This window comes from Salmo salar, chromosome ssa09, assembly GCF_905237065.1.
Source record: "Salmo salar chromosome ssa09, Ssal_v3.1, whole genome shotgun sequence".
In the NCBI taxonomy this organism is placed as follows: Eukaryota; Metazoa; Chordata; class Actinopteri; order Salmoniformes; family Salmonidae; genus Salmo; species Salmo salar.
The window spans coordinates 137,372,664-137,400,202 of record NC_059450.1 but is presented as its reverse complement, the minus strand read 5'-3'; the positions used below and the strand labels follow the sequence as shown (position 1 = coordinate 137,400,202).

The 27,539-nt window shown below is 46.0% G+C and overlaps 1 protein-coding gene across 1 annotated transcript in view; it reads left to right on the top strand.

The window, feature by feature from the left end:
* LOC106613099 (seizure protein 6 homolog) overlaps nucleotides 1–27,539 on the top strand; it is a 121,121-nt gene that overhangs the window by 67,983 nt on the left and 25,599 nt on the right. Inside the window, exons 3-4 of the mRNA XM_014215032.2 lie at nucleotides 1,340–1,473; nucleotides 12,164–12,356. Of these exons, the coding sequence (XP_014070507.1) occupies nucleotides 1,340–1,473; nucleotides 12,164–12,356 (327 nt within the window). The remainder of the gene's footprint in view (nucleotides 1–1,339; nucleotides 1,474–12,163; nucleotides 12,357–27,539) is intronic.

Below are 27,539 nucleotides of genomic sequence, written 5' to 3'. Positions count from 1 at the left end.
CATAGTAAACGTAAATACAGGACACTCAAATTATTATGACATGTTATGTTTGGTATGGTTACATAAGACAGAAGGGAAGGGAAAGTGTTACCTAAGGCAAAAAACAAAAGGAGGGTGTTTGGTTGGAGTGGAATGCGTTGAAGCATAACATGAACTTCTAGCAACCCAAAGGTTGTGTGTTCAAATCTCATCACTGACAACTTTAACATTTTAGCAAATTAGCAACTTTGCAACTACTTACCATTTTTTAGCTATTTTGCAACTACTTAGCATGTTAGCCAACCCTTCCCCTAACCTTAACCTTTTAACCTAACCCTAACCCTTAAACTATAACCCTAACCCCAGCCGAGCTAACGTTAGCCACCTAGCTAACGTACGCATTAGCCATCTAGCTAACATTTGCCAGGTATTGCAAATTCATAACATTATTGTACGAATTGTAATTAGTAACATGTCATACGTATTGTAATTTGTAACATGTCATACATATTGGATGACGGACATCCACAAATGAATACACACCATAAGAAACATAACATATCATAAACACTGGAGAGAGACAGATTTACGTTTACTATGTTACGTCTATTTCTAAGTCCAGGTTGGAATCTTAGAGTGGAACGCTCCAGACACAGGCTTTGCTTCATTTGTGCTTTACTCACGGGGACCCCTTCACAACTAACGAAGGGCAGGATGGGGAAATCTCCCAATATGTCTGAGACACACAAACATAGGTACACACACACACACACACACACACACACACACACACACACACACACACACACACACACACACACACACACACACACACACACACACACACACACACACACACACACACGTACACACATGCCTATACAAGCACCTACACACGCACCTACATACGAAGCACGCACATACAAGCACACAGTAACTTCCTGTTGTCATCCCTCTCTCTGGAGGAAACTCAGAAAGACAGAAATCAAATAAAGCGGTCGAGCAGAAAGACCTCAAGGCGACCAGAAAATTGTCTGTGGTTATTCCCTCCACCTGATCTGTCCCTCGAGCCACACAACAAAAGAGGATAGAGTGAGAGGGCCTCTGTTGATTCGGGCAGAACATTTGAAAACCTTGAAACACTATTAACGTAGGGGGGCTGGTGTGAGTGAGTAAGAGAATGGGACCAGGGAGGGTTAGTCTTACTTACTTAGGCCAATCGCTCCTTTGGGAGCATAGGCCATCAATGACTCCTCTCCATCAAACTCTGTCTGGGCAGTCTTCTCCAGCTTGCTCCACCCCATGCCAGTTAGTGAAGGGGTGTACCTGGTCTTCAATGTTTTTCCTTCTGTCCTTGCAGTTCCCTGTATCTTCAACCTGACAGCACCAGAGGGCTACATAGAGACGCCCCAGCCGTCCAGCTCTCATTACTACTCCTCTGTGGACTGCACCTACACCGTCACGGTCTACACGGGCTATGGAGTAGAGATACAGGTCAGACCGCCACTCTTATTGCCAGAAGCGTGTTAATTTTGTACATCAACAACAGTGATTGTCTATAAAAAAATATGGTGGATTAAACATAGGAACACACAAGACTGACACACCCTGTCGAGAAATTACATCAGATACCCAAATGCAACATCCAAAATGGCAATTTTTGGATGTTGCATTCAAAATTATGATGATGTCCACTCAGTTCCAAGGTATTTACTGTTATTGTGCAGCGACTGACCTTAGGAAACTGACATCTACCTCCACCTGAAGCCCCTCATCCACATGATTACTTCTCCAACTCAGCTTCTTGCTCTCAAAAAATATATAATAGCCATTACCCCACTGACCTTCCAGATGCTTGATCTAATATATTTTGGATGAAATTAATATGTACCGCAAATCATTCTCAATGATGCATCCCAGCTGCTTCATGTCTTCTGCGAAAGAACAGAAAATGAGGAGGAGGAGGAGGATGGAGAGAGGTGAACGTTCTTCCTCTCCACTGTTCTTCCTATCATTGCCTGCCTGCGCTTGCTAACACCCGGGACAGCAGCACATGTATACCCTGAGTGTACATAAAATTTGTGTAAAAAACATTCCTAATATTACATTTCACCCCGTTTTGCCCTCAGAACAGCCTCAATTATTTGGGGTATGGACTCTACAAGGTGTCTAAAACATTCCACAGGGATGCTGGCCCATGTTGACTCCAATGCTTCCCACAGTTGTGCCAAGTTGTCTGGATGTCCTTTGGGTGTTGGACCATTCTTGATAGACAAGGGAAAACTGTTGAGTGTGGAAAACCCAGCAGCGTTGCAGTTCTTGACACACTAAAATCGGTGCGCCTGGTACCTACTACCATACCCTGTTCAAAGGCACTTAAATCTTTTGTCTTGGCGATTCACCCTCTGAATGGCACACATACACAATCCATGTCTCAATTGTCTTAAGGCTTAAAAATCCTTCTTTAACCTGTCTCCTCCCCTTCATCTACACTGATTGAAGTGGATTCAACAAGTGGCATCAATAAGGGATCATATTTTTCACCTTGATTCACCTGGCCAGTCTATGTCATGGAAAGAGCAGGTGTTCCTAATGATTTGTATACGTAATGCCACTCAGTATACGTCTCTTCTCGTCTTGAATTATTCAATGTGACTTAGATGTAAGGAAGCTTCTTCTCTTAATTAATTACTTATGGATTATGTGTCCAGTCTTTTTGCTTGTTTACGGGACTCTTTTAATGCCTTCCTGTTAAAATGTCTCCACAACTCCTCTTAACTTCGTTAAAGATACCTTACCCTCAGGTTGATTGACTAAATAATGTGGCATTCAGACAATGTGTGGATCACCCCTCTACGCCTCCCCTACGCCCCTCACGCCCCTACGCCCCTACGCCCCCCTACGCCCCTCTCGCCCCCCCACGCCCCTCACGCCCCCACGCCCCTCTACGCCCCCACGCCCCTACGCCCCCTACGCCCCTCTACGCCCCCCCACGCCCCTCTCGCCCCCCCACGCCCCTACGCCCCCTCTACACCCCCCTACGCCCCAACTACGCCCCACCACGCCCCTCTACACCTCCCCTACGCCCCTCTCGCCCCCACGCCCCTCACGCCCCCCCTACGCCCCTCTCGCCCCCCTACGCCCCTCTACGCCCCCCACACCTTCTACGCCCCCCTACGCCCCAACTACGCCCCACCACGCCCCTCTACACCTCCCCTACGCCCCTCTACGCCCCCCCTACGCCCCTCTACGCCTCCCCTACGCACCTCTACGCCCATCTACGCCTCCCTTACGCCCCTCTACAACCCTCTACACCCCTCTACACCCCTTTACACCCCACTACACTCAGTCTACACCCCTCTACACCCCTTTCACCCCTCTACACTTCAGGTGGTGTCATCCTGTTTCTAAAAGACTGGGTTGATAATTCCTTTTATCTGGAAATCTTTTGGATTAATCTACTTCAAAAGACTTCTCTAGACCAGGGGGCTTTGTAGAATGTGGGTCTTAACAACTCCAGGTTATCATCCATTTTAGCATAAGATGGATTTAAATGGTTGCCTTGATGTAGGCCTTAGAAGATAAAGACTGATGTGGACTATTCCTTGGGCAGCATTTGTTTATTTGCCCTGCTTTGAGGTCTACGGCCCACACCTGCCTAGTGCACTGCTCCATCAGACCATAGGGTCCCCAGTATTTACTGCTCCGGCCCTGCCTCAGGGCGGAGGAAGGGAGGGATGGAGAGAGACATTTGCTTGAAAAGTGTTTCTAGCTCTCAAACTCCCCAAGTCTATATAGTATACAGTACCACCCTCACAACTCCAGACAAAGGCAAGACCCATCAGGTTTACCATGTGCCGTTATATACAGCATGTTTAAGCTGCAGTCTGCGAGGAGGAGTGGGAGTTGGTTGAAAGTCAGAGACCCTCTGTTAACCACCCAACAGTGTTGTCTTGTGAAAGTATGATAGTCAGGATTGATTCACTTTCCGCTGTAGTGCCACATGCCTGTGTCAGTTCATAGATCAGTACACTGCAGGCCAAGCTAAAACATGTCCAGCCCAGTAGTTCTGTCCACTCCAGAAGTGTGCAGGTGGTGGGAGAGGACCTTTAAGCAGCTCACTGAAGCCATGGTGGGTAGTACTGAAGAGTATCGACTGATGGGTCAATATTCCCAACTACTCTGGCTTAAGTGGACCTCGGCACAGTTCAATAAAGTACAGTTCTATCTGCAGAGTCTGTCTGGGTTGATGGCAGAGATTGATTGGGATGCATTGGTCACTGCTTGGACAATTTAATAAAGGGTGGCGAGGTCTGTCAATTCAATATCCGGTAAGAAGTGTCACCCTGATACTTTTTGGAGGACTGAGGAAGAGTCCTTCACTAAAGAGTGACTGTCTGGGATGATATGACATATTTAAATACATGGAAATATTGACATCTTGATATACTTTACAACTAGGGCTACAACAAAATTGCTCGAAAATATATACGTTCAAACACATTTGTTTCTCCATTTTCTCTCTGTGAGTCGAGGATTTGTTTCTCTCATATGCAAATAATTCTCCATTGTGCACACACTTCGTAGTGAAATGACATACGTGCACCACAGACTGCAGAAGATGACATAAACCTGGGAGCGGAGGATAATTGATGAATCAACCTCAGCCATGAGCCACACACAACTGGAACATGTAGATCCTTATTACCATAAATATGATGTGTGTCCTGCACCTTTGACAATTTTTTTAGGTTATCGTGTGTCAGAGGGGAAGAGGAGGCATGCAGCGTTCAGTCGCCTGACTGTTCAGTCGCTCCCTCCTTGACTGAACACCAGTAGAGTTCAGGCTCTAGCCTACAGGGCTTTAGCTGTTCTTAGCCAGACGCACTGACTCCCAGTACGCTAAAGCACACGGCTCAGACCTTTTACTGCTGGAGGGACAAGAATCAATACCCTGGCCCAATCCACTCTCATCTCCTGATAGATAGTCCACAACTCAATCATAACTAGGGAACTGGAGGTAAGTAAAAACAAGGGCCTGTTAATGACCTGTCATTGTCTGTGGGAGAGAGCAGTATCTTCAGCACTGAGAGCTCACCAGTAATATGTACTGTACAATAACCCAGTCTTAGGAGTAGCATGTGTGCTGTGTGTCAAACCAATATCTCTATCCCTGAAATTTCCGCTCCCTAATGGCTCTGGTGTTTCAGCTCAGGCAGAAGAAGCTGTCAAACAGCTGCCTCCACACCTCCACATCCTATAAAACATCATTTCTACTTCTATCCAGCTTTTGGGGAAGCTGGTGTTACAGAGGCCTCTCCTCTCCTCCCCTCGCTTCTCCCCTCCTCTCTCTGGACCAGGCCTCTCCTCTCCTCCCCTCGCTTCTCCCTTCCTCTCTCTGGACCAGGCCTCTCCTCTCCTCCCCTCGCCTCTTCCCTCCTCTCTCTGGACCAGGCCCCTTGTGTTTTTCCTTTGTCACAGTGTATGTTTTCCTCCTGTTGTGGGCTGATTGATGCCTGTTAGGAACCATGGAGGGGCCACAGAGGAGCTGGGAGAAGTGCAATTAGCAGATTCCACATGGGCTCTGTGAATTCAACACTGGGGGAAAGAGAAACAAGGAGATGCACTTAGTGGCAGTGAGAGAGCCCAGCTCTCAGTGATCTCACTGTGCTTGTTTGTCTTGTCAGCACTACTGAGCACCGGTACATTGCACCACCTGGGTGACGGTGTGAATAACTCGCTGTGACTACATTGACTGTTGTTCTCTCACTGCTCTTTCCTCACTGAGACAAGCGGGGATGTGAATCACAATCTATAGTCTGTTTCAGCCCAACAGCAGCCCAGATACTTAAAAAGTCTCTCAGACACCCGGTTTGTGAATGTGGCCTTTCCAGCTAAGCCAACAAAGGTCCTTACAAGACTGTAATGTCCTCTGACTCAGAGTGAAGTGCTGTTTTTTTTCAGCGTTATTTATTTCTATCCCTAACACTTTACTCAGCGGGACAAGTGGCAGTGATGGCAGCCATGTTAGTTCACATACTGAGTTGCCGCTCATTTTGTGATATGCACCTGCTGTCTCCAGGCAGACACTGACAGGATCAGGCAGTAGATGAGATGACTGACCGGTGACTGCTCCCACATGGTGACACTCACGACACCACAGCCACTCTCTGGAAGTGGCTATAGTCACAGTCACACCTGCTGCCACACAGGCCAATCTCCAGTGCCATGGCTGATAGTCAGAGAGTCTAAGAGAGAGTGTGAAATGAAGGAAAGAAGAGAGGGAGGGAAAGTCCATTACTCATCTCTCCTTCTGCACTCTGTTTGCCTCTTTTGTACTTTGCTATTGTTGGGAGAGGATTTGAAGTTCACCAATGTGACTGAGGCAGGGCTTTTAGATGTGGAGAGTGCAGTACAGCACTTTAGAATCTTTTCTGGTGTTTTTTTTAAGATTTGTCCTGGTCAAGGAGTCAGTGTTGGTAGGTATCTTCAGCCTGCTCACCTGTCTTGGATTCAGTCTGCTGTAAGTCTGTAGGCTGTAAGGCAGCTCCCCTCACTCTCTTCTCCCTACCTCTCCCACGTCACCTTGTTGGAGACTTAACAGACAATTTTCAGAGAGGACATAACGACAAAGGGACAGAGTCGATGAATTAAGAGATCAGAAAGGGATTCAAGAGGTCTTCTGAGATTTAGAGACAGAACAAGGAGGACATAGAGAAAGAAAGGAAATAAATAAGGGAGGGAGAGAGAAAGAAGAAGAATTGGGAAGCAGAGTTGGCTTCCAGAGTGTTTCAGTTGGATGACTAACAGGATCAATATAACACAATGTTAATAAATACTGCCGTAGGCTCCTTCCTCTCTATTAGGATTTGTTCTAATGTTCGATCAGAATGTTGTCCTCTTAATTCAGCTCATTTGGACAATGAGATCTGGATACAGCAGCTATTAACATCAGTAAAACAGGCCAACAATGAGAATAAGTGGACAGCTAATGCTTTTCTGATGCTCTACTCTCCACCTTCGAAATAATAGTGTAGAGGAGATACAGATTTACCACTACAGTACATAAACTGCATACAGAAAAAGCAACTTTCAATTAAAAGTTTCTGTGTGGAACAGAGGTGGATTAATGGACATCTACTACATGAAACAACATTTGCCACTGAAATGCTGTCACACTGAATATAAAGTATTCCATATTTATTAGGTACACCTGCTCTTTCCATGACCAGGTGAATCAAGGTGAAAGATATGATCCCTTATTGATGGCACCTGTTAAATCCATTTCAATCAGTTAAGATGAAGGGTAGGAGAGCGGTTAAATAAGGATTTTTAAGACTTAAGACAATTGAGACATGGATTGTGTATGTGTGTCATTCAGAGGGTGAATCGCCAAGACAAAATATTTAAGTGCCTTTGAACAGGATATGGTAGTAGGTACCAGGCGCACCGGTTTTAGTGGGTCAAGAACTGCAACGCTGCTGGGTTTTCCATAAGCAACAGTTTTCCCTTGTCTATCAAGAATTGTCCACCACCCAAAGGACATGCAGACAACTTGGCACAACTGTGGGAAGCATTGGAGTCAACATGGGCCAGCATCCCTGTGGAATGCTTTCAAGACCTTGTAGAGTCTATGCCTCAATGAACTGAGGCTGTTCTGAGGGCAAAACGGGGTGCAACTCAATATTAAGAAGGTGTTCTTAATGTTTGGTATACTCAGTTTATTATGATAGGCCTCTCACAGCATGGCTACAAATGATTTCCATTCACTCCATATAACCTAACTCTTATTTTCACGTTGTTGCTGGCCTTTCCTTGCCCTACGACTTTTTGTCCCTTGTCTATAATTTCCCTGCTTAATTCAGGCGTGCTGCATAAAACCAATTTTCCGACAGGCGTGTAGGAATTGTGGTGATAATGAGATCGAAACGGCTGAGGTGAATGTTAAAATGAGATAAGTGCAGACGCGGAAAGCATGTGAATGTTCCATCTCTTAGGAGGATGAGTGAAGCTTAGCCTGTGGGTTTTTTACCCTCGTTGCTCTTATACTCTCTGTGGGATGAGAAAGCTAGCTGATAGGATACATTCAGTCGGAGTTGTCTGAGCCTGGACCTGAGTCTTTCGAGGCCACTGGATTTTTCCCCCGAAATGTTCCATACGCAAAAAAAACCAGCTTATTTCTCTCAGATTTTGTGCACAAACATGTTATTTCATCCCTGTTGGTGAGCATTTCTCATTTGCCAAGATAATCTATCCACTTGACAGGTGTGGCATATCAAGAAGCAATTAAACAGCATGATCATTACACAGATGCACCTTGTGCTGGGGAAAATAAAAGATAACTCTAAAATGTCCAGTTTTGTCACACAACACAATGCCACAGATGTCTCAAGTTTTGAGGGAGTATGTAAATTGGCATGCTGACTGCAGGAATGTCAACCAGAGCTGTTGCCAGAGAATGAAATGTTAATTTCTCTACCATAAGCCGCCTACACTGTTGTTTTAGAGAATTTGGCAGTACGTCCAACCGGCCTCACAACCACAGACTACATGTAACCATGCCAGCCCAGGACCCCCACCTCCGGCTTCTTCACCTGTGGGATCATCTGAAACTGAGGAGTATTTCTGTCTGTAATAAAGCCCTTTTGTGGGGGTAAACTCATTCTGATTGGCTGGGCCTTGCTCCTCAGTGGCCCTGCCCAGTCATGTGAAATCCATAGATTACGGAGCTAATGAATTTATTTCAGTTGACAGATTTTTTTATATGAACTGTAAATTAGCAAAATAGCTGAAATTGTTGCATGTTGTGTAATTTTTTTGGTTCAGTATAGTTTGGTCCCTGCTGTCCAGTTTGCTTCCACATACTGTAATCTCTTCTCTCTGGAGACAACTACTCAGCTCTTCACCTTCAGCCGACCTTGGCTCAGCAGGAACAACCTCAACAGATCTGCATTCAACCAGCCCCTCGAACCAGGATTACACAGGCGATCAAATAGAAACAGGCGATCAAATAGAAACAGGCTTTAAGGAAGAAAGACTCAGCTCAGGGTGACACTGTGTTCAATTTCCTCTGGAAGAGCTTAACTAATCACTGCTTCTCTCTTACCATTGAGTGGCCTCAGGTCTCATGTAATAGCAACTGTTGTCTGTGACAGCCTTGCCAGACCATTTCAAGGACAGGCATATGAATGCACACAGGAAATCACACAAAGTCTCCCTTTTTCAGTGTGTATGCCAGGATTTGTACCTTGTGATTTACACAAATCTTAGTTTTTTTTTGTGTATGGTATTATGTGTGTTGTGTGGTCTGTATGTTGTGTAGCAGTGTGTGTTGTGTCCAGTGTTGGACCAGGTGTCACTGTGTCAGGTGGCCCAGACAGAAATACCTCAATATTAACCAGCAGAACCATGACTCTCCATGGCCCTGACTGTCTTTTTATCTCCCCACCCTTCCCATCTCCTCCTCCCTCTCTTCTCTTCTCTTCTCTCTCCTCTCCTCATGGCCCAGTTCTCCTGTCTGGAACAGATGTTAGTGCTGGTGCTCTATCACTTCCCTACCCCCTACTTAATCATTGTCTATAATTAGCTAGCAGCCCACATACTCTAGTACCCTCACAGACACTCACACACGTACCCTCACAGACACTCACACAACGTGGGACCATTTGAAGGAGGGAACGGAGATACCTAATTAGAGGAGCTTTCTCCTTTATTCTCTTTCTTTTATTCCTCCCTCCTCCCTCTGTTCCTTCTTACCTCTGTAGAGATAGAAGGGCAATCTCTGGAGAGGGGGAGTGGTTTGCTGCAGGGAGAGATACAGGAAGCAGAAAGCATACATTTCCCCACATGCTCTCTAAAATCTGATGTTTATTTTATTGGAAAGTGTCACTTGAATTATTTAGAGTTATTTCATTTTCATGTGTTGCTTTTAAATATATAGTAAGCAACCGAGAATGTTGTGATTGGGACATAGTTGTTTACTCTGGGGGAGGAGCCTAATTAATATTGTAGTAATTCGACTTTAAGGGATTATGATGCTTTTAACCTTAACGTGCTGTTGACCTCCTGTTTGCATATCAACAAAACAAACCATGTCCGTGTTGTCAGACAGACGTGTGCTGATCCAGGGATTAGATCAGTGTTAGGTAGACAGTCGGGACTATTATCCCAACAGTATTCTGGAAGTATTTCATTGGCATGGGGATTTCAGGATAATGTGATTAGGTTGTGATGACCTTTGTTTAATGGGACTTTTATCCAATGCTGTAGCCATGAGTTAATTAAAACTACATCAACTTGTTGTTGTGCATTATTCAGTGCCTTCGGAAAGTATTCAGACCCCTTGACTTTTTCCACATTTTGTTACGTTACAACCTTATTCTAAAATTGATTAAATCGTTTTTTCCCCTCATCAATCTACACACAATACCACATAATTACAAAACTAAAACAGGTTTTATACATTTTTGCAAATGTATAATTTTTTTTTACTGAAATATCACATTTGCATTATTATCCAGACCCTTTACTCAGTACTTTGTTGAAGCACCTTCGGCAGCGACTTCAGCCTTGAGTCTTCTTGGGTATGACGCTACGAGTTTCTTCCATTCTTCTCTGCAGATCCTCTCAAGCTCTGTCAGGTTAGATGGGGAGTGTCACTGCACAGCATTTTCAGGTCTCTCCAGAGATGTTCGATCGGGTTCAAGTCCGGGGCTCTGGCTGGGCCACTCAAGGACATTCAGAGACTTGTCCCGAAGCCACTCCTGCGTTGTCTTGGCTGTGTGCTTAGGGTCGTTGTTAGGTTTAGGTTTCCTCCAGACGTGAAGCTTGGCATTCAGGCCAAAGAGTTCAAACTTGGTTTCATTAGACGAGAGAATCTTGTTTCTCATGGTCCGAGTCCTTTAGGTGTTTTTTGGCAAACTCCAAGCAGGCGATCAGGTGCCTGTCTGGCCACTCTACCATAAAGGCCTGATTGGTGGAGTCCACAGAGGAACTCTGTAGCTCTGTCAGAGTGACCATCGGTTTCTTAGTCACCTCCCTGACCAAGGCCCTTCTCCCCCGATTGCTCAGTTTGGCCGGGCGGCCAATCCTGTCTCAGAGCTCTACGGACAATTCCTTTGGTTTTTGGTTTTTGCTCGGACATGCACTGTCACTGTGGGACCTTATATAGACAGGTGTGTGCCTTTCCAAATCATGTCCAATCAATTGAATTTACCACAGGTGGACTCCAATGAAGGATTATCAATGGAAACAGGATGCACCTGAGCTCAATTTCGAGTCTCATAGCAAAGGGTCTGAATACTTATGTAAATAAGGTATTTTAAATGAGCAAACATTTAAAAAAAAGTTTTTTCTTTGTTGTTATGAGGTATTGTCTGAGGAAAATGTTGACAGTTGTTGCTATAGCAGCACTGTCCTCATAAGAGCACAATCACAGAGACTTTATATAGTTATGTGTTTAATAAACACGTCAGATTACCACTCATCATTTTGTGCTAGCTTAAAGGCCCCACGCAGTGCACCTTGCACCCACACAGTGCACCTCTCACCTCTCACCCTTTCTCTTTTTATCTGGTCTCTCATTCACGTCAGGGCATTTTGGTGTTTTTTATTCTGCTGTTTTTGATTTTGCTCCTTCTATCTGACACGTCTATTACCCTTTTGGAACAGAGCTTTCACAGGTCAAGGCCTGGAACCATCTTCTGTCACCCAACATTCACCAATCGTACTCTGGAATTCCAGCTGATGGATTCTGACATATATTGGACTCAGTGTTAATTGTCTGTCATTTCATATATACAGTCTTTACTTTTTCCATGTTAGATTAACAGCCCGGAAAACTGACTTCTGTTTCTTCCCTTCCTGGGGGAAGGTACTGTAGTTGATAAGATTTTGTATGGAGGGACATGGAGGCATATCACTTAAGTGTTTTTATATGAGAGTAAACTCAGTGAAGTGACGTTGAGACATATCTCTGGGTTTTATATGAGAATAAACTATGCAGAGTGACATGGAGGCATATCTCTTAGGTGCCATCGTATGATGGTAAAACCTCATTGAAGGAGGCAGGCGGCTTCATCTGACCACATTTCTCTGTCATCCTCTTTACAAGTCTATGTACCTGTATGTATTGATGTGTGTCCTTTACTGAACTGGTCCTCTCTGTGTGTGTTTGTCCATGCAGGTGATGAATGTGAGCCTGTGGGAGGGGGAGCGGGTGACGTTTGAGGACGTGGGGGGTGGGGAGCCCTCTGTTCTGGCCAACGAGTCTATCCTGTTGAAGGGCCTGGTGGTACGCAGCTGGAGCAACCAGATCACCATCCACTTCCACAGCCAGAGACAGACCCAGCCTGGGTCCTTCCTGTTCAGATACCAAGGTAAGACCCGAGGGCAACCAAACGCTAAGCACTAGCACAACCACCAACCAAGCACCACAGCACAGCACTAGACCATCAACCTAATCAAATACTGCACAACAACAAACCAAGTTTCAGAATGTGAGTTGTAACCAATGTGAAGTGACAATATAGACAGGGACTGAGAGGTTGATTTATCCTATCCTCCCTCCCCTCCTCCAGCAGCCTCCTCCTGTACACTGGGGCTCGCCCTCCTGTACACTGGGGCTCGCCCTCCTGTACACTGGGGCTCACCCTCCTGTACACTGGGGCTCGCCCTCCTGTACACTGGGGCTCACCCTCCTGTACACTGGGGCTCGCCCTCCTGTACACTGGGGCTCACCCTCCTGTACACTGGGGCTCGCCCTCCTGTACACTGGGGCTCACCCTCCTGTACACTGGGGCTCGCCCTCCTGTACACTGGGGCTCACCCTCCTGTACACTGGGGCTCGCCCTCCTGTACACTGGGGCTCGCCCTCCTGTACACTGGGGCTCGCCCTCCTGTACACTGGGGCTCACCCTCCTGTACACTGGGGCTCGCCCTCCTGTACACTGGGGCTCGCCCTCCTGTACACTGGGGCTCGCCCTCCTGTACACTGGGGCTCGCCCTCCTGTACACTGGGGCTCACCCTCCTGTACACTGGGGCTCGCCCTCCTGTACACTGGGGCTCGCCCTCCTGTACACTGGGGCTCGCCCTCCTGTACACTGGGGCTCACCCTCCTGTACACTGGGGCTCACCCTCCTGTACACTGGGGCTCACCCTCCTGTTATCCCTTGTCAACATAATGTGCTCATGTTAGCCACAAAATAACACCGCTGTCAATTGGCAGTATAATCGGGTGGGGAAATTGCTGTGACGCTGCTCTTCTAATTGTCATTTACCAGACATGTCAGAAGGAGACTGCATGCAGTTATGAGCCCTGTTGCTTACACATTGTGGTAAAATAGAAAAGCAACTTTACAAATATTTTTTTCAGATTCTTTTGTTTTTGTGAGTTAATGAACTGTGGCAGGTTTGTAAATGGGGTAGTGCCATTCCGAACAATGCCTAGATTACCGGTTGAATAAGAATTGCATTTCCTGCTCATCCATCTCTCTCTGAATCATGCTATGCCCCCCTCCTCTCTCTCTCCTTCTCTCTTTTCCTCTCTCTCTCTTCTTAGCGAGTTGTGTGGGTGGTATTCACCACCCAGTGAGGGGGACCTTCATGGCTTTCTGTGGCAGGCTTCAGCTGCTCTATTAAATAGCATGGCAATCATACGGCAGGGCACGGCGCAGCGCCACCGATAATAACTTTCTGCTTCTTTACAAAACTTCCAATTACCTGACACAGTGGTCCCCCCACCACCATCCCCCTACCCCCACCCCCATCCCCCCACCCCCTCCTCTGCTCGACCTGTTTGATATTCTCTGAGCAGCGCGTCGTGCTGATCTAGGCTGGCTATATGAGGGTGGCCTATAACTATTTTCCCCTGTCTGTGACGTACAGTATGGTGCGTTCTGTAGCAGACAGAAATAAAATAACTTAGGGAGAGTAATTTGATGACATCTGGTATGTTCATAGAGGGAATCTCTTCTTCTTTTTCTCTGTCTCTTTATCTCCCTCTCGCTCTCTTCCTCTCTCTCACTCCCTCCCTTCCTCGCTCAATGTTAATAATAAAAAATTGGTTCTCGGGGCATGCTGAGTAATTAGCATATAATGGGGTCACCTTAATCACAAGTGCATTAAATCTCAATGAAACACTGCCTGGAAACAAATTGACTTCCCATTAGAATACATCAAATTTAAGTTATGGATACATAAATCAAGTAGTCAGCCATCTTTCTGCATGCCTCTGGCAGAATGAGAGTTATCCTACACTAAGACAGTGCTTGGTTAGGGGAATTGTTTGCTCAAATACCAATATTCATGGTTTTCCACTTACTTTGGCCTTTGCAGTTTTTTTCTTTTGGTATAGGCTGCCTATACAAGCTCTGAAGGCAAAACATTGCTCTTCTAATTGCTTTGGAGTCACTTTGAGGACATTGTCAGGCTTTTAAGAGCATACTACAATGTTCCCTGTTAGCTTCCATACATTTCTAATCCAAGGAGGCTCTTGATTTGTTCAGAAAGATATGTAATTTGATATTTAACACTTAAACACCAACGTCTATGTTAATAACATTTCATCTCAAAGTAAGATAAAGTCTGATTATCTGCTAGGTGACATAAGCAGGAGAGGGAGAGTGGTAACATGTTCATTTATACACCTTGACAGTTTTACGTGTATTGAGATGATTGCTCTGATATTACAATCTCTTTGCTCTGCAAAGCACCTTGTCCCGTAATGAGGTGTGGAGAATGTGATCAGACAACCAGTGAGCAGGAGACTGATTTGTTTTAAAGATGGAAACCAGGCTAGTGTCTGTGATTAAATCATGCATCATCATCACCTCAGCCCCGCTCAAGGTCCTAAACGACATCATAACCGCCATCGATAAGAGACATTACTGTGCAGCCGTATTCATCGACCTGGCCAAGGCTTTCGACTCTGTCAATCACCACATTCTTATTGGCAGACTCGACAGCCTTGGTTTCTCAAATGATTGCCTCGCCTGGTTTACCAACTACTTCTCTGACAGAGTTCAGTGTGTCAAATTGGAGGGCCTGTTGTCCGGACCTCTGGCAGTCTCTATGGGGTGCCACAGGGTTCAATTCTCGGGCCGACTCTCTTCTCTGTATACATCAATGATGTCGCTCTTGCTGCTGGTAATTCTCTGATCCACTTCTACGCAGACGACACCATTCTGTATACTTCTGGCCCCTCTTTAGACACTGTTAACAAACCTCCAGACGAGCTTCAATGCCATACACCTCTCCTCCCGTGGCCTCCAACTGCTCTTAAACGCAAGTAAAACTAAATGCATGCTATTCAATTGATCACTGCCCACACCTGCTCGCCCGTCCAGCATCACTACTCTGGATGGCTCTGACTTAGAATACGTGGACAACTACAAATACCTGGGTATCTGGTTAGACTGTAAACTCTCCTTCCAGACTCACATTAAGCATCTCCAATCCAAAATGTAATCTACAATCGGCTTCCTATATTGCAACAAAGCATCCTTCACTCATGCTGCCAAACATACCCTCGTAAAACTGACCATCCTACCGATCCTTGACTTCGGTGATGTCATCTATAAAATAGCCTCCAACACTCTACTCAACAAACTGGATGCAGTCTATCACAGTGCCATCCGTTTTGTCACCAAATCCCCATATACTACCCACCACTGCGACCTGTACGCTCTCGTTGCTTGGCCCTCGCTTCATACTCGTCGCCAAACCCACTGGCTACAGGTTATCTACAAGTCTCTGCTAGGTAAAGCCCCGCCTTATCTTAGCTCACTGGTCACCATAACAGCACCCACTCGTAGCACACGCTCCAGCAGGTATATCTCACTGGTCACCCCCAATGCCAAAGCCTCCTTTGGTCGTCTTTCCTTCCAGTTCTCTGTTGCCAATGACTGGAACGAACTGCAAAAATCTCTGAAGCTGGAGACTCATATCTCCCTCACTAGCTTTAAGCACCAGCTGTCAGAGCAGCTCACAGATCACTGCACCTGTACATAGCCCATCTGTAAACAGCCCATCTATCTACCTACCTCATCCCCATACTGTATTTATTTATTTATCTTGCTCCTTTGCACCCCAGTATCTCTACTTGCACATTCATCTTCTGCACATCTACCATTCCGGTGTTTAATTGCTATATTGTAATTACTTCGCCACCATGGCTTATTTATTGCCTTAACTCCCTTATCTTACATCATTTGCACTCACTGTATATAGACTTTTTGTTTTCTTTTGTTCTACTGTATTATTGACTGTATGTTTTGTTTATTCCATGTGTAACTCTGTGTTGTTGTATGTGTCGAATTGCTATGCTTTATCTTGGCCAGGTCGCAGTTGCAAATGAGAACTTGTTCTCAACTAGCCTACCTGGTTAAATAAAGGTGAAATAAAATTTCAAAAAATAAATCTCCTCTGGCTGAGGTAACCGGTGATGAATTCAATACTGTCTTACTAGATCATTCCTGGAGGAAGATTGATCAAACAGTGAATTTTTTATTTATTTATTTATTTAACCTTTATTTAACCAGGAAGGGCTCATTGAGATTTAAAATCTCTTTTTCAAGAGCGTCCTGGCCAAGATAGGCAGCGCCAAGTCATTACAAAAATTACAGACAAACAACATGAAAAACTACAATTAATCTAGTAAAAACCATAGAATTAACAAAGAATATAACAAAATCAAAAACAGCAAATTAAAAACATTGACATGTCAGGGAATCAGTCTCAAGATCATTCATCAGTGATTTAAAAATACCAATCGGGACAAGTTCTTCCAGTTTAAAAGTATTTTGTAAGGCGTTCCAAGACGATGGCGCAGAGTACATAAAAGCCCTTTTACCAAATTCAGTTCGGACATTTGGAACAGATAGCAGGATAAAGTCCCGTGAACGAAGAGAGTACCCACCACATTTCTAAACAATAAAAATGCCCAAATAAAAAGGTAGTAAACCCAGGGAACTAAAGAGCGAGTTGTGTTGATCATTGCGGGTGCTATGAACATTTGTTCAGTATTTATGAAGCACACATATGTAAATGAGTTCTGTATTGGTATTTTTGATTTAAATCAACTAGCCTAGGATAAGTGTAATGCTTGCTCTCCTGTCTTGTCTTATCTATTTTCTATCACCATTTTGAGTACCTTTGTCACGTCCTGACCATAGTAAGATGTTATTTTCTATGGTAGAGTAGGTCAGGGCATGACAGGGGGTGTTTTGTGTTTTTCTATGTTTTGTATATCTATGTTTAGGTTCTAGTTTTTCTATTTCTATGTTGTTGTTTTTTGGGATGATCTCCAATTAGAGGCAGCTGGTCCTCGTTGTCTCTAATTGGAGATCATACTTAAGTAGTTTTTTTTTTCCCACCTGTGTTGGTGGGTAGTTGTCTTCTGTTTAGTTTATGTACCTGACAGAACTGTGCGCTTTCGATTTTCTCTTTGTTATTTTTCCTTTAGTGTTTTGAGTTATAATAAATATTCATCATGAGCAATCAACACGCTGCGCTTTGGTCCCCTCTCTACGACTGCCGTTACAACCTTAAATACTTCTCTCTGTCTCTCTCTCTCTCTTCATGTAGTTTGCTTTACTTCATCATACATCATTAGAGCTGTATGTTAGTCATCTAGTGTAGAAGGCCAGTTCTGAGCATCCATTACTGGCACAGTGTACTGTAGCTCTATTGGCATGGAAACACACTAATGTTTATCAAAGCTTCAGCTACCATCTCCCATTTGGACAACAGTCATAAGAGCAGTAATTACCTGTGGATAGATTTTAAGCAGCAGGTAATAATATGGTAATATCACCATCATCTATCAGTGGAGAGAGTCTTTATTTACCAGCTGCTCTGGGACTAAGATCAATGAAACAAGAGGAAAACAAGAATTAAGTGGAGGAAAACACTCTCCACACAGATTTGGGATAAAAGTTGGTGATCAAGACCTTGTTCCGACACCTCCGCTTGGCAGCTGTTTAGTAACAGCCTTTCAAAGACTTGGGAGAAAGTGTGAAACTCAGCACGAAACCTACCCAACACTTGTTTCCTTTCTTTGTCTCCTTTTCTTCATAACCACTATCTGAGAGTATTGGGGCATCATCATCATTAACATCAAGTTACTTGCCTGGTATTTAGAAGTTAGACACTTAAGAGAGTTAGAGAGGGAGAGAGAGATGAAGAAGGAGAAGAGTGAGAGTGAGAGAGAGAGAGAGAGAGAGAGAGAGAGAGAGAGTGTATGTGTGAGTGCCATGCGTGTATACACATACACAAGTTAAAGTAGAGGGCAGTCGGCAGAAACATGTCCCTTCCCAGGCTCCCCTCACCTCTGGTGACGTCTCACTACTGACAGTCACATCTGTCTGTGTCGTCCCCTCGACCCAGAGCTCCACAGGCTTCCTGCCCCCTGGGGTACCACTCCAGCTCCACAGGCTTCCTGCCCCCTGGGGTACCACTCCAGCTCCACAGGCTTCCTGCCCCCTGGGGTACCACTCCAGCTCCAAGGGCTTCCTGCCCCCTGGGGTACCACTCCAGCTCCAAGGGCTTCCTGCCCCCTGGGGTACCACTCCAGCTCCAAGGGCTTCCTGCCCCCTGGGGTACCACTCCAGCTCCAAGGGCTTCCTGCCCCCTGGGGTACAACTCCAGCTCCAAGGACTTCCTGCCCCCTGGGGTACAACTCCAGCTCCAAAGACTTCCTGCCCCCTGGGGTACCACTCCAGTTCCACACCGTGCTCTGTCCCCTGGGTTACAACGCCAGCTCCAAGGGCTTCCTGCCCCCTGGGGTACAACTCCAGCTCCAAGGGCTTCCTGCCCCCTGGGATACAACTCCAGCTCCATGCCGCTCTTTGTCCCCTGGGTTACAACTTCAGCTCCACGCCGCTCTATGTCCCCTGGGATACAACTCCAGTTCCACGGCGCTCTCTGTCCCCTGGGGTACAAGTCCAGTTCCACGGCGCTCTCTGTCCCCTGGGGTACAACTCCAGTTCCACGGCGCTCTCTGTCCCTTGGGGTACAACTCCAGTTCCACGGCGCTCTCTGTCCCCTGGGGTACAACTCCAGCTCCACGCCGCTGTCGGTCTCTCACACAATTGTTTATCAGCCCCTCCATCGCTTTCCCACTGAGACAGTCCGTCTGATGGTGCAAAGACTAGGCCAGATCAGGGCCAACCCAAGACCCATCCACACACATATTACATATACAGTAGACCCATCCACACACATATTACATATACAGTAGACCCATCCACACACACATTACATATACAGTAGACCCATCCACACACATATTACATATACAGTAGATGGGATTAGAATACAAATAACACACTTCTCATTTTATGATTGAACATTCATGAGACTGTAGCCCACACAGATCATAACAGTATTATCTGTATAGTTCTTGTGATTTAATGTGGAAAACAATATTTGTTTCACCCTTCACTCTCCCCTACACCACATTCCCCAGTGTTCCTCAGTCTCCTGCCAAATGCTGCTGTTAGCCTGCCTGCCAGTCATTAGGTCTCTACTGCCTCTCCTGTCAACAAATACATCTCAATTAATCCACTGATGAAATATGGAGAAGGGCGGAGTGGTTGCCGAAACGATCAATAGTGACTTAACTCAGCTTAGAAATTCCTGCCCAATTTCAGCAATACAGGGGTTATAGTTTTGGCACACCCTCTAAGGTCATGTAAGACTAGATGACACTGGTTTTCATAAATAGTGTCATTGGCTTGAACCCACTATCTCTACTGACAGATAAATGTCAAAACAATTCACTGTAATTCAGAACAAACCATGAAGCTTCCAACAATTGACAAGAAGGTCACAGCAATCTTCTATAGACAATTTGGGTCCCGAGACAAAACCAGTTGAGAACCACTGCTCTAGAAGATCATTTGAGGTTAATAACAGACCGTTTTCCATAAGACAAAGGCCTTTTTGGAATTTGCAGGATTTGTAAAACCTGCATTTACAGAACCAGGTAATCAGGCAGGAAAATCTGTTTTTGAGATGGAATTGGAGTCTTTTCACCTACAGTTGAAGTCAGAAGATTACATACTGTCACGGTTGTCATCTGGAATGGAGGACCAAAACGCAGCAGGAATGTGGATGCTCATCTTGATTTATTTTAAAATAAAGTGAACACCAAAATAACAAACACCGAAGAACTCACGAACAACAAAACAGTCTTGTAAGGCTCACACAGGCAAAACAAGAAACAATCTCCCACAAACACTAAACCAAACACATACCCATATATAGGACTCTCAATCAGAGGCAACGAGAAAGCACCTGCCTCCAATTGAGAGTCCAAACCCCCATTAGCCTAAACATAGAAATACAACTAACTAGACTAAACATAGAAATACATTAACATAGAACAGTGCTCAAAAACCCCGGAATACATAAATCAAATACCCTTCTACAAAACCACCACCCCGAACCACATAAAACAAATACCCTCTGCCACGTCCTGACCAAACTACAATAACAAATAACCCTTATACTGGTCAGGACGTGACAGTACCCCCCCCCCCTAAAGGTGCAGACCCCGGATGCACCTCATAAATAAACAAAAAAACCAAAACAACAACAACAAAAAATCCCCCTAAACTAAAGGGAGGGAAGGGAGGGTGGCTGCCGTCACCGACGGCACTTGTGCTACACCCCCCCTCCCCAACCCACCTATACCGGTGGTGGTTCAGGCTCCGGCCTACTGTCCTCCAGAATGCAGACAGACTTGATCAGTTTCGGGCCGTAGGCAGACTCCCCTCGTTCCGGATCGTAGGCAGACCTCGTCTGTTCCATACTGTAGACAGACTCATTTGAAACACAGTTACTTATATTTAGTTCTGGATCGTCGATAGACTTACTCAGTTCTGGGTTGCTGATAGACTCCCTTGGTTCTGGGTCACAGGCAGACCCCTTCGGTTCCGGGTCGCAGGCCGACCCCCTCGGTTCCGGGTCGCAGGCAGAACTCCTCGGTTCCGGGTCGCAGGCAGACCCCCTCGGTTCCGGGTCGCAGGCAGACCTCCTCGGTTCCGGGTCGCAGGCAGACTCCCTCGGTTCCGGGTCGCAGGCAGACTCCCTCGGTTCCGGGTCGCAGGCAGTCTCCCTCGGTTCCGGACTAGACACTGTTGCCGGATACTCTGGACCGCACACTGGTGCCGGATACTCTGGACCGCACACTGGTGCCGGATACTCTGGACCGCACACTGGTGCCGGATACTCTGGACCGCACCCTGGTGCCGGATACTCTGGACCGCACCCTGTTGCCGGATACTCTGGACCGCACCCTGTTGCCGGATACTCTGGACCGCACCCTGTTGCCGGATACTCTGGACCGCACCCTGTTGCCGGATACTCTGGACCGCACACTGTTGCCGGACTCTCGAGGCTGAGCTGACGCACTGGAAGCCTGATGCGTGGTACTGGATGTGCCAGTCTGGGGACACGCACCTCAGGGCTAGTGCGGGGAGCGGGAACAGGCCGAGTCGGACTGGGTTGACACACTGGAAGCCTGGTGCGTGGTGCTGGTACTGGACGTGCCAGACTGGGGACACGCACCTCAGGGCTAGTGCGGGGAGCGGGAACAGGCCGAGTCGGACTGGGTTGACTCACTGGAAGCTTGATGCGTGGTGCTGGTACTGGACGTGCCAGACTAGGGGTTCGAACTTCCAGGTCAGCACGAGAGGCAAGAACTGGAAAAACTGGGCCATGAAGGCGCACAGGCGGTCTTGAACGCACCTCCTGCACAACGCGTCCTGGCTGGATGGAACTAGCAGCCCTGTACGAGCGGGGTGCTAGTACAGGGCGAACTGGGCTGTGCAGGGGCCTGATGGTTGCCGTGCGTAGAGCGGGAGTAGGGTAGCCTGGTCCTAGGAGGCGCACCGGTGACCAGACGCGCTGCGCAGGCATCCTCCTACCAGGCTGGATGCCCATTCTAGCACGGCATCTGCGAGGGGCTGGAATAACTCGCACTGGACTGTGCGTGCGTATGGGCGAGATTGTGCGCACTTCAGCAAAACACGGCGCCCTCCACTCCATACGGTCCTCCATATAAACACGGGTAGCTGGCTTATGGCTCATCCTTGGCCCAGCCAAACTACCCGTGTGCCCCCCCCCAAAAAAAATATTGGGGGTGCCTCTCGTGCTTCTCCCTCAGCGCGTACAAGGCCTCGTACCTCCGGCTCGGCTGCCTCGATTTCCTCCCGTGGGCGACGGTACTTCCCAGCCTGGTGCCAAGGTCCAGCCCCGTCCAGAATTTCCTCCCAGGTCCATTTCTCCCGCCAGTCCATCTCGAAATACCTTTGCTCCTTACTCTGCTGCTTGGTCCATATTTGGTGGGAGATTCTGTCACGGTTGTCGTCTGGAATGGAGGACCAAAACGCAGCAGGAATGTGGATGCTCATCTTGATTTATTTTAAAATAAAGTGAACACCAAAATAACAAACACCGAAGAACTCACGAACAACAAAACAGTCTTGTAAGGCTCACACAGGCAAAACAAGAAACAATCTCCCACAAACACTAAACCAAACACATACCCATATATAGGACTCTCAATCAGAGGCAATGAGAAAGCACCTGCCTCCAATTGAGAGTCCAAACCCCCATTAACCTAAACATAGAAATACAACTAACTAGACTAAACATAGAAATACATTAACATAGAACAGTGCTCAAAAACCCCGGAATACATAAATCAAATACCCTTCTACAAAACCACCACCCCGAACCACATAAAACAAATACCCTCTGCCACGTCCTGACCAAACTACAATAACAAATAACCCTTATACTGGTCAGGACGTGACACATACACATAGGTTGGAGTCATTAAAACTCATTTTTCAACCACTCCAATTTCTTGTTAACAAACTATAGTTTTGGCAAGTTGGTTAGGACATCTACTTTGTGTATGACACAAGTCATTTTTCCAACAATTGTTTACAGACAGATTATTACACTTATAATTCACGTATCACTATTCCAGTGGGTCAGAAGTTTACATACACTAAGTTGACTGTGCCTTTAAACAGATTGGGAAATTCCAGAAAATTATGTCATGGCTTTAAATGCTTCTGATAGGCTAATTGACATCATTCGAGTCAATCGGAGGTGTACTAGTGGATGTATTTCAAGGCCTACCTTCAAACTCGGTGCCTCTTTGCTTGACATCATGGGAAAATCAAAAGAAAAATCAGCCAAGACCTCAGAAAAAAATTGAAGACCTCCACAAGTCTGGTTCATCCTTGGGAGCAATTTCCAAATGCCTGAAGGTACCACGTTCATCTGTACAAACAATAGTACGCAAGTATAACGCAGCTGTCATACCGCTCAGGAGGAGACGCGTTCTGTCTCCTAGAGATGAACGTACTTTGGTGCGAGAAGTGCAAATCAATCCCAGAAGAGCAGCAAAGGTGCTGTGAAGGTGCTGGAGGAAATAGGTACAAAAGTATCTGTATTCACAGTAAAACGAGTCCTATATCGACATAACCTGAAAGGCCGCTCAGCAAGTAAGAAGCCACTGCTCCAAAACCGCCATAAAAAGGCCAGACTACGGTTTGCAACTGCGCATGGGGACAAAGATCGTACTTTTTGGAGAAATGTCCTCTGGTGTGATGAAACAAAAGTAGAACTGTTTGGCCATAATCACCATCATTATGTTTGGAGGAAAAAGGGGGAGGCTTGCAAGCCGAAGAACACCATCCCAACCGTGAAGCACAGCATCATGTTGTGGGGGTGCTTTGCTGCAGGAGGGACTGGTGCACTTCACAAAATAGATGGCATCAGGAGGGAGGAAAGTTATGTGGATATATTGAAGCAACATCTCAAGACATCAGTCAGGAAGTTAAAGCTTGGTCGCAAATTGATCTTCCAAATGGACATTGACCCCAAGTATACTTCCAAAGTTGTGGCAAAATGGCATAAGGACAACGAAGTCAAGGTATTGGAGTGGCCATCACAAAGCCCTGACCTCAATCCTTTAGAACATTTGTGGGCAGAACTGAAAAAGCGTGTGCGAAGAAGGAGGCCTACAAACCTGACTCAGTTACACCAACTTTGTCAGGAGGAATGGGCCCAACATATTGTGGGAAGCTTGTGGAAGGCTACCGGAAATGTTTGACCCAAGTTAAACAATTTAAAGGCAATGCTACCGAATACTAATTGAGTGTATGTAAACTTCTGACCCACTGGGAATGTGATGAAAATAAATTATTCTCTCTACTATTATTCTGACATTTTACCTTCTTAAAATAAAGAGGTGATCCTAACTGTTCTAAGACAGGGAATTTAAATTTTGAGTGTAAATATATACTACTCAAAAAAATAAAGGGAACACTTAAACAACACAATGTCAATCAAACTTCTGTGAAATCAAACTGTCCAGTTAGGAAGCAACACTGATTGACAATACATTTCACATGCTGTTGTGCAAATGGAATAGACAACAGGTGGAAATTATAGGCAATTAGCAAGACACCCCAATAAAGGAGTGGTTCTGCAGGTGGTGACCACAGACCACTTCTCAGTTCCTATGCTTCCTGGCTGATGTTTTGGTCACTTTTGAATGCTGGCGGTGCTTCACTCTAGTGGTAACATGAGACGGAGTCTACAACCCACACAAGTGGCTCAGGTAGTGCAGCTTATCCAGGATGGCACATCAATGCGAGCTGTGGCAAGAAGGTTTGCTGTGTCTGTCAGCATAGTGTTCAGAGCATGGAGGCGCTACCAGGAGACAGTCCAGTACATCAGGAGACGTGGAGGAGGCCGTAGGAGGGCAACAACCCAGCAGCAGGACCGCTACCTCCGCCTTTGTGCAAGGAGGAGCACTGCCAGAGCCCTGCAAAATGACCTCCAGCAGGCCACAAATGTGCATGTGTCTGCTCAAACGGTCAGAAACAGACTACATGAGGGTGGTATGAGGGCCCGACGTCCACAGGTGGGGGTTGTGCTTACAGCCCAACACCGTGCAGGACGTTTGGCATTTGCCAGAGAACACCAAGATTGGCAAATTCGCCACTGGCGCCCTGTGCTCTTCACAGATGAAAGCAGGTTCACACTGAGCACGTGACAGACGTGACAGAGTCTGGAGACGCCGTGGAGAACGTTCTGCTGCCTGCAACATCCTCCAGCATGACCGGTTTGTCGGTGGGTCAGTGATGGTGTGGGGTGGCATTTCTTTGGGGGGCCGCACAGCCCTCCATGTGCTCGCCAGAGGTAGCCTGACTGCCATTAGGTACCGAGATGAGATCCTCAGACCCCTTGTGAGACCATATGCTGGTGCGGTTGGCCCTGGGTTCCTCCTAATGCAAAACAATGCTAGACCTCATGTGGCTGGAGTGTGTCAGCAGTTCCTGCAAGAGGAAGGCATTGATGCTATGGACTGGCCCGCCCGTTCCCCAGACCTGAATCCAATTGAGCACATCTGGGACATCATGTCTCGCTCCATCCACCAACGCCACGTTGCACCACAGACTGTCCAGCAGTTGGCGGATGCTTTAGTCCAGGTCTGGGAGGAGATCCCTCAGGAGACCATCCGCCACCTCATCAGGAGCATGCCCAGGCGTTGTAGGGAGGTCATACAGGCACGTGGAGGCCACACAAACTACTGAGCCTCATTTTGACTTGTTTTAAGGACATTACATCAAAGTTGGATCAGCCTGTAGTGTGGTTTTCCACTTTAATTTTGAGTGTGACTCCAAATCCAGACCTCCATGGGTTGATAAATTGGATTTCCATTGATTCTTTTTGTGTGATTTTGTTGTCAGCACATTCAACTATGTAAAGATAAAAGTATTTAATAAGATTATTTCATTCATTCAGATCTAGGATGTGTTATTTTAGTGTTCCTTTTATTTTTTGGAGCAGTGTATTTGGCTAAGGTGTATGTAAACTTCCAACTTCAACTGTATATCTGCATTCAATACACAAATGGCTGTCATTGAATTGCGCATATTTTCCACACACGGATGCTTAAGTGGGTAAAGTACTGAATGAAAAGGAGAGCATTTTAGATTGACATGAATTAGTAGCAGACTCAGTAGTGTGGCTGATTTGTGTGGTGGCAGAGGGAGCAGTGGGATTGAAGTCGAGTGTATCTCTGTCAAACTCTTTCAAACATGGCCTTGGTCCCTTGTGGCCGTCTTCAGACACACTTCACATCACAGCCACCAGGCGTGCAGTACGTTAGACAAGCGTCCCCCGACACCCTGTCAGACAGACACGTCAGAAATGCTGCCACTGGACGACGCAAGATTAGGACCCACTGACCCTCAACAACAATCTTTGTTCTCTTGTCTAGTCCTCTCTCTCTCTCTCTCTCTCTCTCTCTCTCTCTCTCTCTCTCTCTCTCTCTCTCTCTCTCTCTCTCCGCTCTCTCTCTTTCTCTCTCTCTCTCTCTCTCTCTCTCTCTCTCTCTCTCTCTCTATCTTTCACTGTTTGGTAACCTACAAGTCTGGTTGCTTATCATTCCCTTGTAGCGAGAACCCCATGTTTAACTTAATCCTTTTTTAATGAAAACCATTAAAATGGTGGCAAATTGATTTCAAACTTACACTGATATAATGATATTTTTAAAATTCACTTTATCCTCGCCCAGTTAATAGTGATCCATCTCCTTATTATTAAACTATCGTTGAGAAGTAATTACAGCCAGAGGATTTCACGTTAACTTAATAGTAGAACAGAATAGATTCTTACTAAATTCAATTACCACCATATTAATGCTTAATAAGAAGGGAAATAGCATGAAATTTAACGGCAGCAAACAGAATTACGTATTCAAAAGAGCCGGTCAAGCATAAACAAGGCATGGACTGATAAGAACCAAGCCCTGCTTAACGACAATAAACGGGCCTTGTCAATGAACACAGCAGTGTAATTATGAATTAACTACCGTTAGGATTAGTCATTTCGTTTTGTAAGGTAAAGGTAATAAAATACACCAAATTCCAAAGTACCGCCAAACTGCTGACTCTAATGCTCTAATGTGTAAGGCACCTATGAAATATAACAACAATAAGCAGAGGAGTCACAGAGGAAGGTTCATGAGAATGTTTGTCATTGCAGTTCCTTGTCAGGGTTGATTAACAGGCCATCTGTGCATCCTGATTCTGGTCTACATATTTCCAAAGCAGAACAGAAGTGAAGACATTAACATGTCCGCCACGCATTATTATGTCTAGCAATAATCATCCCACTAAGAGAGGTAGCATGACCGATTCTCCTCTACTGCCTTTCATGTGTTTGCATCCTAATGATTCTGTCCCCGCAGGTCAGTCTGTGATGATGGGAAGTTTTAAGTCTATTGGTGATAGTGATCCATCCAGGCCACCTCAGAATAACACAAACCTACGGCTAAGCATCCAGCTAATCATAAAATAAACAAAATATAGGGTTCATTTGGTGACTTTTTCTGTGTGAGACTTGAACTCTGCTTGATGCCCAGTGAATGTGGAAGAGACATCAATCAAACCCCAACATTTCACAGACCCACGCCATCTGTGTGTCCAGTCAATCTGTCTTTCAGTCATTCGATGTGAACCTCTGA